The sequence below is a fragment of the Anneissia japonica genome, unplaced genomic scaffold (assembly GCF_011630105.1).
Source record: "Anneissia japonica isolate Jap-2015-1 unplaced genomic scaffold, ASM1163010v1 scaffold315_len769609_cov171, whole genome shotgun sequence".
Classification (NCBI taxonomy): domain Eukaryota; kingdom Metazoa; phylum Echinodermata; class Crinoidea; order Comatulida; family Comatulidae; genus Anneissia; species Anneissia japonica.
The window spans coordinates 286,194-299,366 of NW_022758691.1; the positions used below are offsets into that span (position 1 = coordinate 286,194).

At 33.8% G+C, this 13,173-nt stretch overlaps 1 protein-coding gene across 1 annotated transcript; it reads right to left on the reverse strand.

The window, feature by feature from the left end:
- Nucleotides 1-6: 6 nt before the first annotated feature.
- LOC117125341 lies at nt 7-4,413 on the reverse strand. Its single transcript, XM_033271811.1, has 2 exons — nt 4,079-4,413; nt 7-1,422 (listed from the first exon to the last, which is right to left on the reverse strand). The coding sequence occupies exon 2, from the start codon at nt 1,374-1,376 to the stop codon at nt 285-287; it is 1,092 nt and encodes a 363-aa protein (XP_033127702.1). The 5' UTR covers nt 1,377-1,422; nt 4,079-4,413; the 3' UTR covers nt 7-284.
- Nucleotides 4,414-13,173: the final 8,760 nt, after the last annotated feature.

The window sequence follows — 13,173 nt, forward strand, 5'->3', positions numbered from 1 at the left end:
ATTATATATATTGTGCGGCGTTGATTTAACAATTTGACAGTATCAAAATAAAAAATGTTTAAATCGTTTTACGGGAATGCTATAGTCTTTACATCGGGAAAAGTTCCTGTGGAAATTTGAACGATCCACACTTAAAATATTATCATAATGCCTACGAATAGCATTGTTGTCGAGAGAGATGTTTAGAAAGAAAACGGATATCTTAAGCTCACTATGAATTAAGATGAAGGATAACCGTTGCAAAATGTTGTGAAAGTTCTTAAATTATTTAATTAAATGCCAGATTAATTAATTGCCCAGTTTTTCAACCACATACGACATTTTTCAATTGACGAATCTCTGATGTCCTTCTGTATTTGCTTGTCAACTCCCGGATTTGTTGGCTCTCGGGTTAAAATCGGTTCTTTAAAGCGAACATCATAACCAGGGTACGTCATCTGAAATGATTTTTCGCGTATCAACCTCTCTGGCGTGATGAGAGGCAACGTGGATGTACATTTATCGAGGGTCATTTGCTTGTCCTTAAAATTATTTCCAAGGTACATATTTTGTTCAGTTATTGTAGTCTGAGGACACTTTTGTTCTCGTGGATTGGAACGGTGGTTTAAATTTTTCGTCGTAGACTTAAGTGAGTTTCTCGTTTTTTTAACTTCATTTGAATAATTAGTTCTCGATTTCCAGTCAAAACGTCGCTTCTTCTTTCTACGTTTTGTTTTAATTCTATTATGTTCTTGTGCATCCATCGCATTTGTCAGTTCCAATTCTATAGTGTTGTCTTGAGTTGAGTATTTTTCTATTTTTTGAACTTCTTTTGTATCATACTTACATTCTGAAGTGTTCTCAAGTTGTTCATTGTCCGTATGTAGCGTCTCATGTTGTAAACCGTTAATGCTTTCCAGTGGGGCAGCTCGTTGCAGGATATCACTTATACTTGTCGCATCGGGTCTCAACTGGTGAATTACTTCTTGTGCTTCACTCGAATGTTTTGCTTCTTCCTTTATCGAGCTTCTGTGTTTAGACTGTTTATCTAAAAATTCTCTGGTCATGTTTGAAAATGCGGGCCTTGGTGGGCCGAGACCAATAATTTTCCAGATATCGTCATATAGATTGTAGCTGTACGGTGCCGAATATGACCGGGGAGGTATTAATTCCTGCAGCAATTCAGAATCGGCTTGAGGAAATGATTGTCTAGCACTGTTCGATTTTCTATATCTTGGACAATCATCAGTATCGACCTCACATCGTTTGTTTAAGCGCGCAGTCCTGTGCCGTAATTGTCTTTTCAAAAGAATTCTTTCACGGGCCTCTGACAGAACATCAGTTCGTGACCAAAGTGCATCGCTAGTTTGTTTGCCGTTGTCAGGACAATCCACCATAGCGTTACTTGTCCCCGGGGTAGATGAGACGCAAAGGGATACGTGTCTAAAGAAAGTAGATAAACATCACTATTCATAAATCCAATTTCTCAACTAGTTATATAAACACGAACTTCCATTATGAGCTACATACTAACTGCTAACATGGGGATTGTCTAGGTAAATAAAGGCAAAATAAGCCTTAGCGAATCACGGTCAAGTAGTAATCAAAGGTTTAACTAAATAAAGTGTTCTTTCCCTTGTGTACGATCATAAAGGTTAGTTTTCTAGGACAATGAATGAGTGTTATAGACAACAGTATTAAATGACATTGTAGTTAGGATCTAGTATTACATACTGTGCATAATTTGGTTGATAATTTGCTCAACTGGCTCCATTTTTATTCTTGATGGAATTAATTACAATTCGTAAATTATCAATTTAATCACTCTCTGTCAAAACAAGTAGTATGTCGCCTTGAATTTATTCAGATATTATTCAGATACCGGTGCGTCAACTAATATAATAAGGTAGGCCTGCATTGGTAATGGTGATTATTACTGTCTTATAGTAATACATTTCACTGTGTGCACTAAACCGTGGAGATCTTTAGGTCCCCGGTTCAATTCCCATCGCTGCCTCTCCTTGTGTTTTCCAGACATTTAAGCCGTTGGTCCCGTGTGCATTTATATCCCATGTGCACGTTAAAGAACGCACTCTTCGAAAAAATAGTAGGGGATTGTCTCGGCGCCCGCTGCACTGCCCAATCACCACCAGAAGGACCCCACTGGAAATAAGTCCTCTTCTAGACTATCGTACAGCACAGCATTTGACACTACACGAATAAAGTGAGCAGTCGGCATCGAGACAATCGTCTGCTCCTTGATCCACTGTTATACAAAAACTTATTCGAAAATTTAGAACGCGTCCTCATTTGAAATATGCTTATCAGGTGTAGCTACATCTTACGTGAAAACATAGTAATTAGATTCGAACTGAAATTTCATAATTTAATAAATAAAAGCCCTAAAACATAAGGATTATTGTTTTATGTACATTTAGTGCATAATGTCTGGTGCTTATTGTATCGAATACGGTACATCGTTAACTGGATATAGGCTACTGTCTGTATACACTATTAGTTTTACTAATAAGAATTTATCTACAAAAAATTGTCTCTAAAATTACGTCTATCTATTTTGTTATTTTTTTGTTCCTGTTTTCTGCACAACTAGAATTAACATTATCGACCTTCGGCTTAATTTTTTCCCTTTAATTCATTCATACTCTCGATAATTAAATAAGCATATTGTATTAATTTAACAACAGCACTAAAACGATGCCACAGTTTATTGTAAAATCTTAGAAAACTTAGAAATACGCAAGTTTCAAACATAATAACAAAATAAGATCGTTAATAAAATATATGACAAAAATACTCAAAGCAAGGTCACGCGCACCACGGCACCCTCTCCTCTTCCGCCACCACCCGCTTTCACTTCCGTGTACTGTACTTAATATTAATTTCATTTTACCCTTCTCTCTAGCTCTAATTACAACACAATTTGCTTCCGTTTTTTTTCTATACTATGATTCCTTATTTCTCATGCTCCCTCAATTATTAATTGGCATAGGTCGAAATGATAGGCTCAGTCGATTAGGTGTCATTTGCTGTAAATTTATATTGCACTCAAAAGTGTTCAATGAACCACATATATTATAAACAGTGTGGCAACTATGACCGAACATTGGAACAGCTGCTTTGTACGTGAAGCAAGGAGGTAAAATGATATTTAGATAATTTCGAAATGATGTTAACGTCTTTATCTTGATCTAATTCATATGTAGGTCGAAGTGTTTTACTTTGACGTTATATGAGGTAGACCAACGTAGCATTTTCTATAAATATTTAATTTTTCATACATCACACTTTTGATGAAATTACCGCGTTGCTAAGATCTGGAAAATATTAAATATTTGCTCTTCCTTGACAAGATCTTAATAAATTGAATGGTTACTAAGTATGGCTATTGAATTATGGTCCAAGTTCTATTATTATTATTATTATTATTATTATTATTATTATTATTATTATTATTATTATTATTATCATTATTATTATTAATATTATTATTATTATTATTATTATTATTATTATTATTATTATTATTATTATTATTATTATTATTATTGTCAAACTCTGTCATGCGACAATCTCCGGACTTCGTAACAATTCTTTATTCTCTTCATTCTATGCTGGTGCTCGTAATCGCCTGTTCAGCATAATAATAATAATAATAATAATAATAATAATAATATAATAATAATAATAATAATAATAGTAATAATAATAATATTAATAAAAACAACAATAACAACAACAACAACAATAATAATAATAATAATAATAATAATAATAAAAACGTGTAATGCGCCAATTCCAGGAATAATGATCAAAAGTGCAATGTATGTTAAGAAGGGAAGCTGTTAAAGAGATAAGTTTTAAGTTCACATTTATATGTAATAATAGAGCTACCTGACCTAATGGAAGAAGTGTGGACGAGTGTTTCTACTATGCCTATATGAAAATTATAGTTTAAGCGCCGTCAATATAATATGCCTTTAAACATCATCCTATAGTGTCTAGTGTCTGGCTATATCTGGTGTGCAAGTGACAATATAGACCAAAAAATATCGCACCTAATGTACATTACTGTACTCACAATCATAAGTCATACATTGAATCCGATGTAACATGCCTCGGTATTTTTCGGCAACTCACTGTATCGTTTCAGTTTCGATGGTTTAAATCAAACAATTACTCTACAAACTGATTACCGCTGTACCCACCTTCTAGGTTAAAGTTAACCTTACAAAAAGACAGATCTAATGAAAGACAAACTGGTTGGAAATTTGCTTAGATGTTCACGTGATCACCCTCGTCGCGTGTGCATTATAAATGATTAGAAAAAGAATCGGAAGCCAAGGCTGGAAATGGGTTCTGCACTGATAACGACACCGTTCGAGATGTTGGAAAAATCCCCCAGTTTATTTAAGCCCCTCAAAGAAACAGTGGAGTAGTAGGCTTAAATTATCTTAGTGACCTAAAATGTTTACATTACAAAGGAACTAACAAGGGATTGTTAGAATGCATACGTACTATTGGTTCTTATCTTCCGAATCAACATTGACATACTAGGTCTAAGTTTGGAAGAAATCGTTTGTTACTATTTCGGTTCTGTTTGTGCAAATTGTATAGACATGAGTGATTTGATGAGCGTGGCAGAGAGCACTCGAAAGTACTTATGTTTAATCCGGTGGTTGATGAATGTTATATATATAACACTTTTGGAAACACTAAACAATGGGCCTAGGCGTAGATAATTTGTTGATTGATGTATTATGTTGGGAAACACGCAGGAGTAGATGAACCAGGGTTGGTAGGGGTGATGAGTAACAAGGGCGGATTTAGAAGGGGACCGGGCCGACCCCGGCCCCCCGTTTTGAAAAGTATAAAACAAAAAGAAGGAAGGAAAAAGAAATATTTGATCGCTCCAAACGCCTCAGAGGTTATTTTCGGGCGTCTACAAAACAAAAATTTGGCGGGGCAAGCCCCTGGACCCCCCCCCACCCCCACCTACAGTAGTGTTGTCTCGATCGGCCCCACTTTCGGCCCTTCCTTTTCGGACGTCCTTGGATCCGCCCCTGAGTAATAGTAGTCTTACTATCTATTCTACCTCCTTCCTACGAAGAAAAGGAATAATATACCTCATTAATGTTTTTCATTATAATGATGAAATTCTTAGGTGGCTGTAAATTTGATTGACATAGACATGTAAAACCAGATACTGGAAATCTTTTCTAACTTTTCCTCGAGTTTTGTTTGTCCTGCTAGCGTGGGTATATCGAGAAGTGTGAGTATTTGGAAACTACACCCGAACTAATTATCTAACATACCGGTACTTCACACTATGTGTTCTATTTTCTCAATGGTCACATGCCTAAACTTTCAATAACCGAAACATGAATACAGGATCCTCCTCCACTTTAGTTATTCAACTAGGCCTATTATCTTAATAAACATTGCTTCACTACTATTTCGTGCTCGATAGTTTCCCCAACGGATATATTTATCTGTGAATCACTTCTCTATGTTAGGCTTATTTAATATACTCGAACATAGAAACAAGAGAAATAATAAAAACAAATGGAAAATGTATATATTGATGATAATACGTTGTTTTATACCACTATCCTCAACAAAATCTCTCTCCCCGAGTAACATTTTCTTTGCAGGGTTATTTTGTTTGCTTGTACAATAGGCCTATGTGGTATTTTAAATGTTAGACTCTAACAACCAGCGGAGGTTCACACTTTGTTCACCTGTTTCCCCCTTCTCGTCGCCTGCGACTTTATTCATTGTAAATAGTATTTTAGTTGTTAGGCCTTTGTCTGCTTTCTAATGTGAACATTTTATATGTCTATACCAAAAGTTGTTTTCCTCAATGATTGTAAGTATATAAAGTGCCTAGTAACTGGAAAGTTGGCAAAACATTATTTGGCTAATGAATATTAGGCCTATATTTACATCGATAATATTACTACTATAAGAAACGCATTTTAAAATGCCTCCATCTGAATAATGAAATTTCCAGAAATGGTTTAGGCTTACAAACATCCATAAGTCTTTCTTTACTCAACAGAGAGTAAATTAGTCAATAGGATAACAATTTATTTCGCTTTATACCAGTAAACATAATAATAATTTAAAAAAATGATGTCATCAATCTTAAGGCTTAAGATTTTTTAGATTGTTAAATTTACTGAAAAGTATCTATGTGGCATATGTAAATTATATAGATTATTTGTTTCAATTAGAGAAGCCTCACAAACCAATTGTTCATATAGAAAATAAATGAAATAAGAGAGGTTTTTACACTAGAACGATTCGATAACGATTTATCGCGTAAACGATAACAAAATAGTTTAACAAACCAAATCAATAAATAAAAAATCGATAAAATCGTTGCTACTACTACGATTTTAATATTTTTCCATGATTATGACGTCATCTGATTTGATTTGTCAAAATATGTTGTTATCGCATAACTGATAAATCGTTATTGATTCGTTCTAGTGTAAAAACCTCTCTTATTTCTTTTATTTTTTATATGAACAATTGCTTTTTAGCTTTTTTTATCGTTATCGTTGAAGTATAAACAGGCCTTTACTATTCCCAAACAACCCCGATACCGCCACATGTACTCCGCATTAAAATCTCTATTTAGACGTGACGCAATAACATCAACATCCTTAGATCTAATCGATTTCAAGATAGCAACCCATAGGCATAATTAAGTCAATCATATTCAATTAAATTCGTTCGTGTGACGTGTATCTATTATGTAGTCATTACGAAAAAGTTGATGTGCAACAATTCATGTGATAATGTATTGAAATGAAATATAAATCCACATAAAAACAATGAATTAAAATATTTAACTAAAGAAACTATTGCATTTCAGGTAACAACTATACAGATATGATTGTTATAATTATACTTTGAATGGTTAATATGCAACAAATAATGTGACAATGTATTGAAATGAAATGTAAATCCACATAAAAGCAATAAGTAAGCTTAGATAAATATTCAACTAAAGAAAACAAATTATGAATTCTGTAAAAGCAATTATTTTTATTTATTATATACAATATAATAATTTTATTATAATTACAGGATATAATGTTATTGTATAGTATAGAAAACAATGTTGAATAATATGGGTTACCCTACAAAAGAGAAGAAAAAACAAAACTTTGAGATATTTTTAAAGAACGGTACAAGAAAATGATCAGAATTGCTCTGTATTTATATATTTTTCTAAATAGGCCTATGTAATTAGACCTACTCTGGAAATTGGGAAGCATTAAGCTTCATTATTCTGGGTAACGCACCTGCAATAATAAACTATTATAAATCATTTGAGCACAGAATCCATTTCCTTAGCACTTAATCTACGTAACAATGTTCATTGATGTGGAGAATGCCGATGAGAATTGGTACTGCTCACCCAGTTGATACTATTGTATTTTTAAGATTACATTGGCGACTAATTATTTTTCTTTTTTTCAGAAACAAACTATCTATAGAATAATTATTAAGATCAAAAGTCACACTAAATGGATCGATAATTAACCATCACAAGAATGATAAATGTTACTATATTAATCACGTGACTATTGCTAGTTTGTCAAAATAAATATAATATATGACTACAAATGCGTCTCTGTCATACGCTCATGAGGGTGGAGACTGACGGAATTGCAGACCATCAGATTGACGAGGGAAAAAAAGTTTATAAATAAATGTAACATATATTTACCTTGTCTTTAGATAAATCATATGTAGCGAAAGAAAATCGATATTAAAACGTCATTTTGCTACCGACGCTTAAAATTTTTGCCATTGTGGCCACTATAATGTTGCAATTATATAATAATGTCAGTCCCAACAATAATAATAGCATTGATTGTAATGATATTATTATTATTATCATTATTATTATTATTATTATTATTATTATTATTATTATTATTAAAAGGTCAACAATACATGAATATAAAAATATACATATTAATTATGAATAAACTATGACTGTGAATCGTTATTTTTATGTGGAAACGTCCTTTCTGTTAGATGGTTGAAATAAAATAATAGGCCTATATAAAAAAAAATCAATCAAAGTGAAATATTGTACGACTGAATTAGTGTATTAAAAAAATTGTCCAATTCTTTAAAAATATCGAACACTTCAATTCTTACAATCTATTAAAATGTAAGTTTAAAAACGATACAAGCGGAGCCAATGTAAACTACAGGAGCCCGGGTTACCTGCAAAGTGTTGTTTCATATCCAAGTTAGATAAAACAAAATATCTATCAATATTAATAATATAATATCTTATGTTAACATGCCTATAGTGTTGTTGTTTTGTTGTTGCTATTATTGTTATTGTTATTATTATTATTATTATTATTTATTTTTATTATTATTATTTATTATTATTATTATTATTATTATTATTATTATTATTATTATTATTATTATTATTATTATTATTATGTGTTGATCATATTCATTGTATGCTCTGTTATATAGTTGTTCATGTACAAGCAGGTTTTCACATACATCTTGAATTGTGTGTCAGTTTATTTTGTGATGTCTGTATTTTTTACTCGTAATTATTTTTTTATTGAGTATGATAAAGTGCATGAGTAGTGAAAGAGGTCATACGAAATATTGATTGAGGGTTGTTTTTATTTTATAAAAAGTCATCTATCACTTTTTGTCAGTATGTGATGTATGTCCAACGTCAAGAATTGAGTTGCAAGAATTAATTGGTATGACGAAAGCTATAAGAAATTCAGAATTCACATGAGGGCGGTAAACACAATGATACTTGATAATTTTCCTAAATTAATGCGATGTATGCATGAACCACCTTGTGTAGGTTTAATGAATAATGTTCTGTGCGTGTCATTTCCAAACAGAATTTCACTATGTTTTGGAAAAAATGAGATGGTATCGTAGATATTTAATTGAAATAAGTCTGCATTCGTGCGAATTGGATTCCGGTTATAATATGACGTGAGGGCATTACGCTTTGGGTCGTCGAAGGTGGATGTCCGCATACGATGTAGCCCTACTACAGTAGATGAGTATGCGTAACCAGACTTTTAAAAAGATGTAGGAGCTATAATAATGCGTTCACTAAGCATTAACACTTTCATGGGTCGTCTAATTGTTTTCACTGATTATAATCGACAGATCGACCCACGTCCGTATGGGAGAACTGCCTGTTCACTTTTCCCAAAAACAAATTAGTATTACAAGCTATCCAAGGGGTCTGGGAGTTTAAATAAAATCCTTCACGAATTTAAGTTTTTTGGAATATAAATACATTTTAGAAAATGTAGACCATCCGAAATTTAAGTGAAGACGGCAATCGTTTATTTTACTCGAATTTCGAGAAAGTGTTTCTCAGTAATATCTTTTGGTTTATTTCATTCTTTTTTGGGCACTCCACTCCCAAATCGAAACATATTGAGCGATGGGGGAAAGGATCAGCCCCCCCCCCCCAGCTATTCTTTTACCAGTTTACATGGGATATTCTTGGGACGACCAAGAGTAAAGTTTATGGTAAAGAAACTAAACTTGATATTCTGTGTAAATTTAATAATTATGCAATAACATGCTGGTACTGTTTTACATTCCACTTATAATTATGTAATATTTGGGCCTCCTACCCTTTTTTGGGTGGTAGGCCTAATGATACGCGAAGAGGAAGTAATATTTGGGCCTACTGCCCTTTTTCTTTGGTAGGCCTAAATAATAATAATAATAATAATATAATAATATTGGGAGTAGACAGATGATTAGCGTTGATCAGCTGTCTGTGGAATCAGTTTACGTACCAATCAATCAATCAATCAATCAATCAATCAATCAATCAATTAATCAATCAATCAATAAATCAATTAATTAATCAATCAATCAATCAGAAAGCTGGTTGAAATTGGCTCCGAGCAAATCATTGGCATGTGGTCATTCCACTATAAGTATACTACTTTATTAAATTATTGAGAGCCTAGTGGTGGCTTTATTGTTTACTATGGCGTTTGCGTAAAGCCAGCAACGATAAATCATTTTTTTTTTGTATTGGCTGTTATCAAAATGTCAAGCCTATAGTCAATGAACTTGATCTCGCGTGAAAGTTAATTTTAACCCAAATGTGCTACCAAGCTAATAATAACGTATTGCCATCCGCGTAACTTATTATTTGATTATATTTAGCCGGTCTTATAACAATGGCTCTCTAATTCAATTCATTTATAGCCCGTTTTGTCCCTAGGCTTACTGAAAATGTAAACGACTTCATCCCTAATTGCCTGTTATGAAGCGCGTTGCCAAAATGTCATCTACTCGCGTTCACAGTCAGCACCTGAGCGACAAGGTGGGATCTCCAAAAATATACTTCCTATAATCAAATCATGTTACAATAAGGAGATAAAATGCTTAAAATGATTTCATATCATACTTGCAGTGCATCGAGAATTAGTGCTGTTCAACTATACATTCGCAATAGAGTGTGAGTGATAGATCGGTTGCTTTTATCGGTTGAAGCCAAATGGTTCACTTCGTTAGGGCGCCAGCATAACCCGAATCCCGATTACGATTAGAAACTTTTTATTTATGACACTCAGAATTCTTCAAATATTTAAAATACAGGCCTAGGGCATAGCCTACTATTATTACATTCAACATAGAGAAGATAGGGGCCTAGGCCTAGATTACAGATAGGCCGGCCTAGCCTAGGCCCTAGGAAGCCTATGAACGTCACGGTAACCAGGCAGATGCGCATTTCTACGATCGACATATCACGATATCATCAGAGAACCACCATCAACTAAAATCACTATAAAAATTTTGTAAAGAACTGTAAAGATAAAACAACCATGTTTCAATGAAGTTTTGTAATTTATCTAACTGTTGTTCGTATGTGTTTTGTGGAGAAGTCGGGAGAAACGGTTAAAAAATGCATTTAAATGGCACCAAATTCCCATTTTTTCTAGAAAAATCGATCACAAACAAACTAAATAATCTTACCTTAGAATCTCAGTAACTTTTCAACAAAAAGTCGTATTCAAATTCGGTTTTTTGGTACTTGTAGCTACGAAAAATCTTCGATCCACCGCACACAAAAACCTAACATTAAGGTCACCTAACATGTCAAATTCATTCTCAAATGGACCAAAGTAATGACGTCAGTGAAATTTGTTGCTCCACTCGTTCGATATTCACCGATAGAGGGTGTCCTATAGGCGGAAAAGATGAGTTAATTCAAAGGCGCTCGAGAGAGCGGGCTGCGATAAGAAAACGCTTTGAAGTTTCCAAATACCGCTTATCGCTGATTGGCTGAAGGCTAATTAGTCACGCTAGCTGGAAATCGTTGTATGTCCTTCTTATTAATAGGTCCATGGTGTGACCACTGCTTGGTTATTTACCCAAGATCTTGGGTATTTTGACTTGGTCTTGGGTTCTTGGGTATTCCGTTCAAATCCTTGGGTATTTTATTTTTACTAAGAAAATTAAATATTTTTGTCATAGAGGAAGAATTAAGAAGTAACAAAGTATATTTCAGTCCATTCAAGTAAGCAAAACTCAATGGAGTGCACATAACATTGTTAATTGACTGTTAATTGCTATAAACATTGGTTCAGAATTGTTTATTTGTGATTTGCGTTGCCATTGATCTATACCTAATTAATGCATTACATAATAAAACATGATCACTGATCTACACTGATAACACTAGCCGACTGAGGGCGAATTTTTCTATTCGTATTATCACCTCATGAATATTAATTTTAATAATTAACACAAACAATTACAATAAAAAATGGTTTATAAATTGAACTTAAATGGAAACTATACATGCGAAAAACACGTGTTTTTCAAATTTTAATGCATTTTCAGGAAGCTTGAGTAATTTTGGGCAATTTTTGCTGAATCTTGGATAATTTCGAGCCAGTCATTGGGTATATAAAAAATTGTGAGTGGTCACGCTGATCATTGTGAAGATAGGCTGTACGGTATTAATAAGTACCAGAAGTATGAGACGTTGATTTTGTTATGAATTCAAATAATTAATGTCCTTGAAATTGTTTCGTGAGCCTTGAGTAAGATAGTGATCTGTTGTATAAAATTCATTATAAAATTAACATTTGAATATTGGCGTTTTGCCATTCAGATTCTGAATTGATGCTAGGGGCCTAAACCAGGGGCCAGACCAGGGGCCTATGCCAGGGACTTAGGCCAAGGGCCAGTTAGGCTAGGGACCAAGTTAGGACATCGGCCAGGCCTATAAGGTAGGCCTAGGTGCACAAAGATTATTAGGTTATGTAGGCCAGGGTTTGGGAGATGTGGCGCAGTTGGACTATTTTAAAACACAGAATCGTTTCTATTGTTTTTTCGACTTTCATTATTAGATAAATATATGTGGGTGGGGTAGGTGTGGAAAGACTATGCAGCAGTCAAATAAATCAGTACCCACGAGTGTGCCATGAATCATTTAGCTAAAAAATACAAATCGGGGGATCTCCTTCACGTTAGCCTGAAAACACATGTATCTGCCACTGTTCTGTAGTGGTACGGGATGCTACTACTAGTGACTAAATGACCTTAATGGGGGTGTAACGCCTCACAACCCAACCCCCCTCCGGCCTCACCCCCTCTTCCGATAATCATAATAATAATCATCAAAGAAAGGTAAATAGAGTGTTCGAATAAAGGACATAATAATACATCGTGTAGCATAGCTCACAACGAATGTAGTCCTATAAATAAATGAATAAAGAAATTGTGTAATAAAAATGCCTCTGGCGGGACTCGAACCTGCGACCTCTCGCTGTCAAGGCGAGCGTCATAATCATTAGACCACGGAGGCTTCATGGTTAAACAGATTCAAATACCACCAGATACACTCCATTACACATTAAATACGGCTAGAAACAAATAGTTGCATATAATATAAATCAAGATAGCCGTTTACACTGTTAAATTATATAATAATAATCAAAGGAAGGTAAATACAGTGTTAGAATAAAGGACATAATATTACATCGTGTAGCATAGCTCTCAACGAATGTAGTCCTGTAAATAAATGAATAAAGAAATTGTGTAATAAAATGCCTCTGGCGCCAGAGGCATTTTATTACACAATTTCTTTATTCATTTATTTACAGGACTACATTC

Coding starts and splice junctions, on each gene's coding strand:
- LOC117125341 (XM_033271811.1), bottom strand. CDS start 1,376: ATGGTGGATTGTCCTGACAACGGCAAACAAACTAGCGATGCACTTTGG.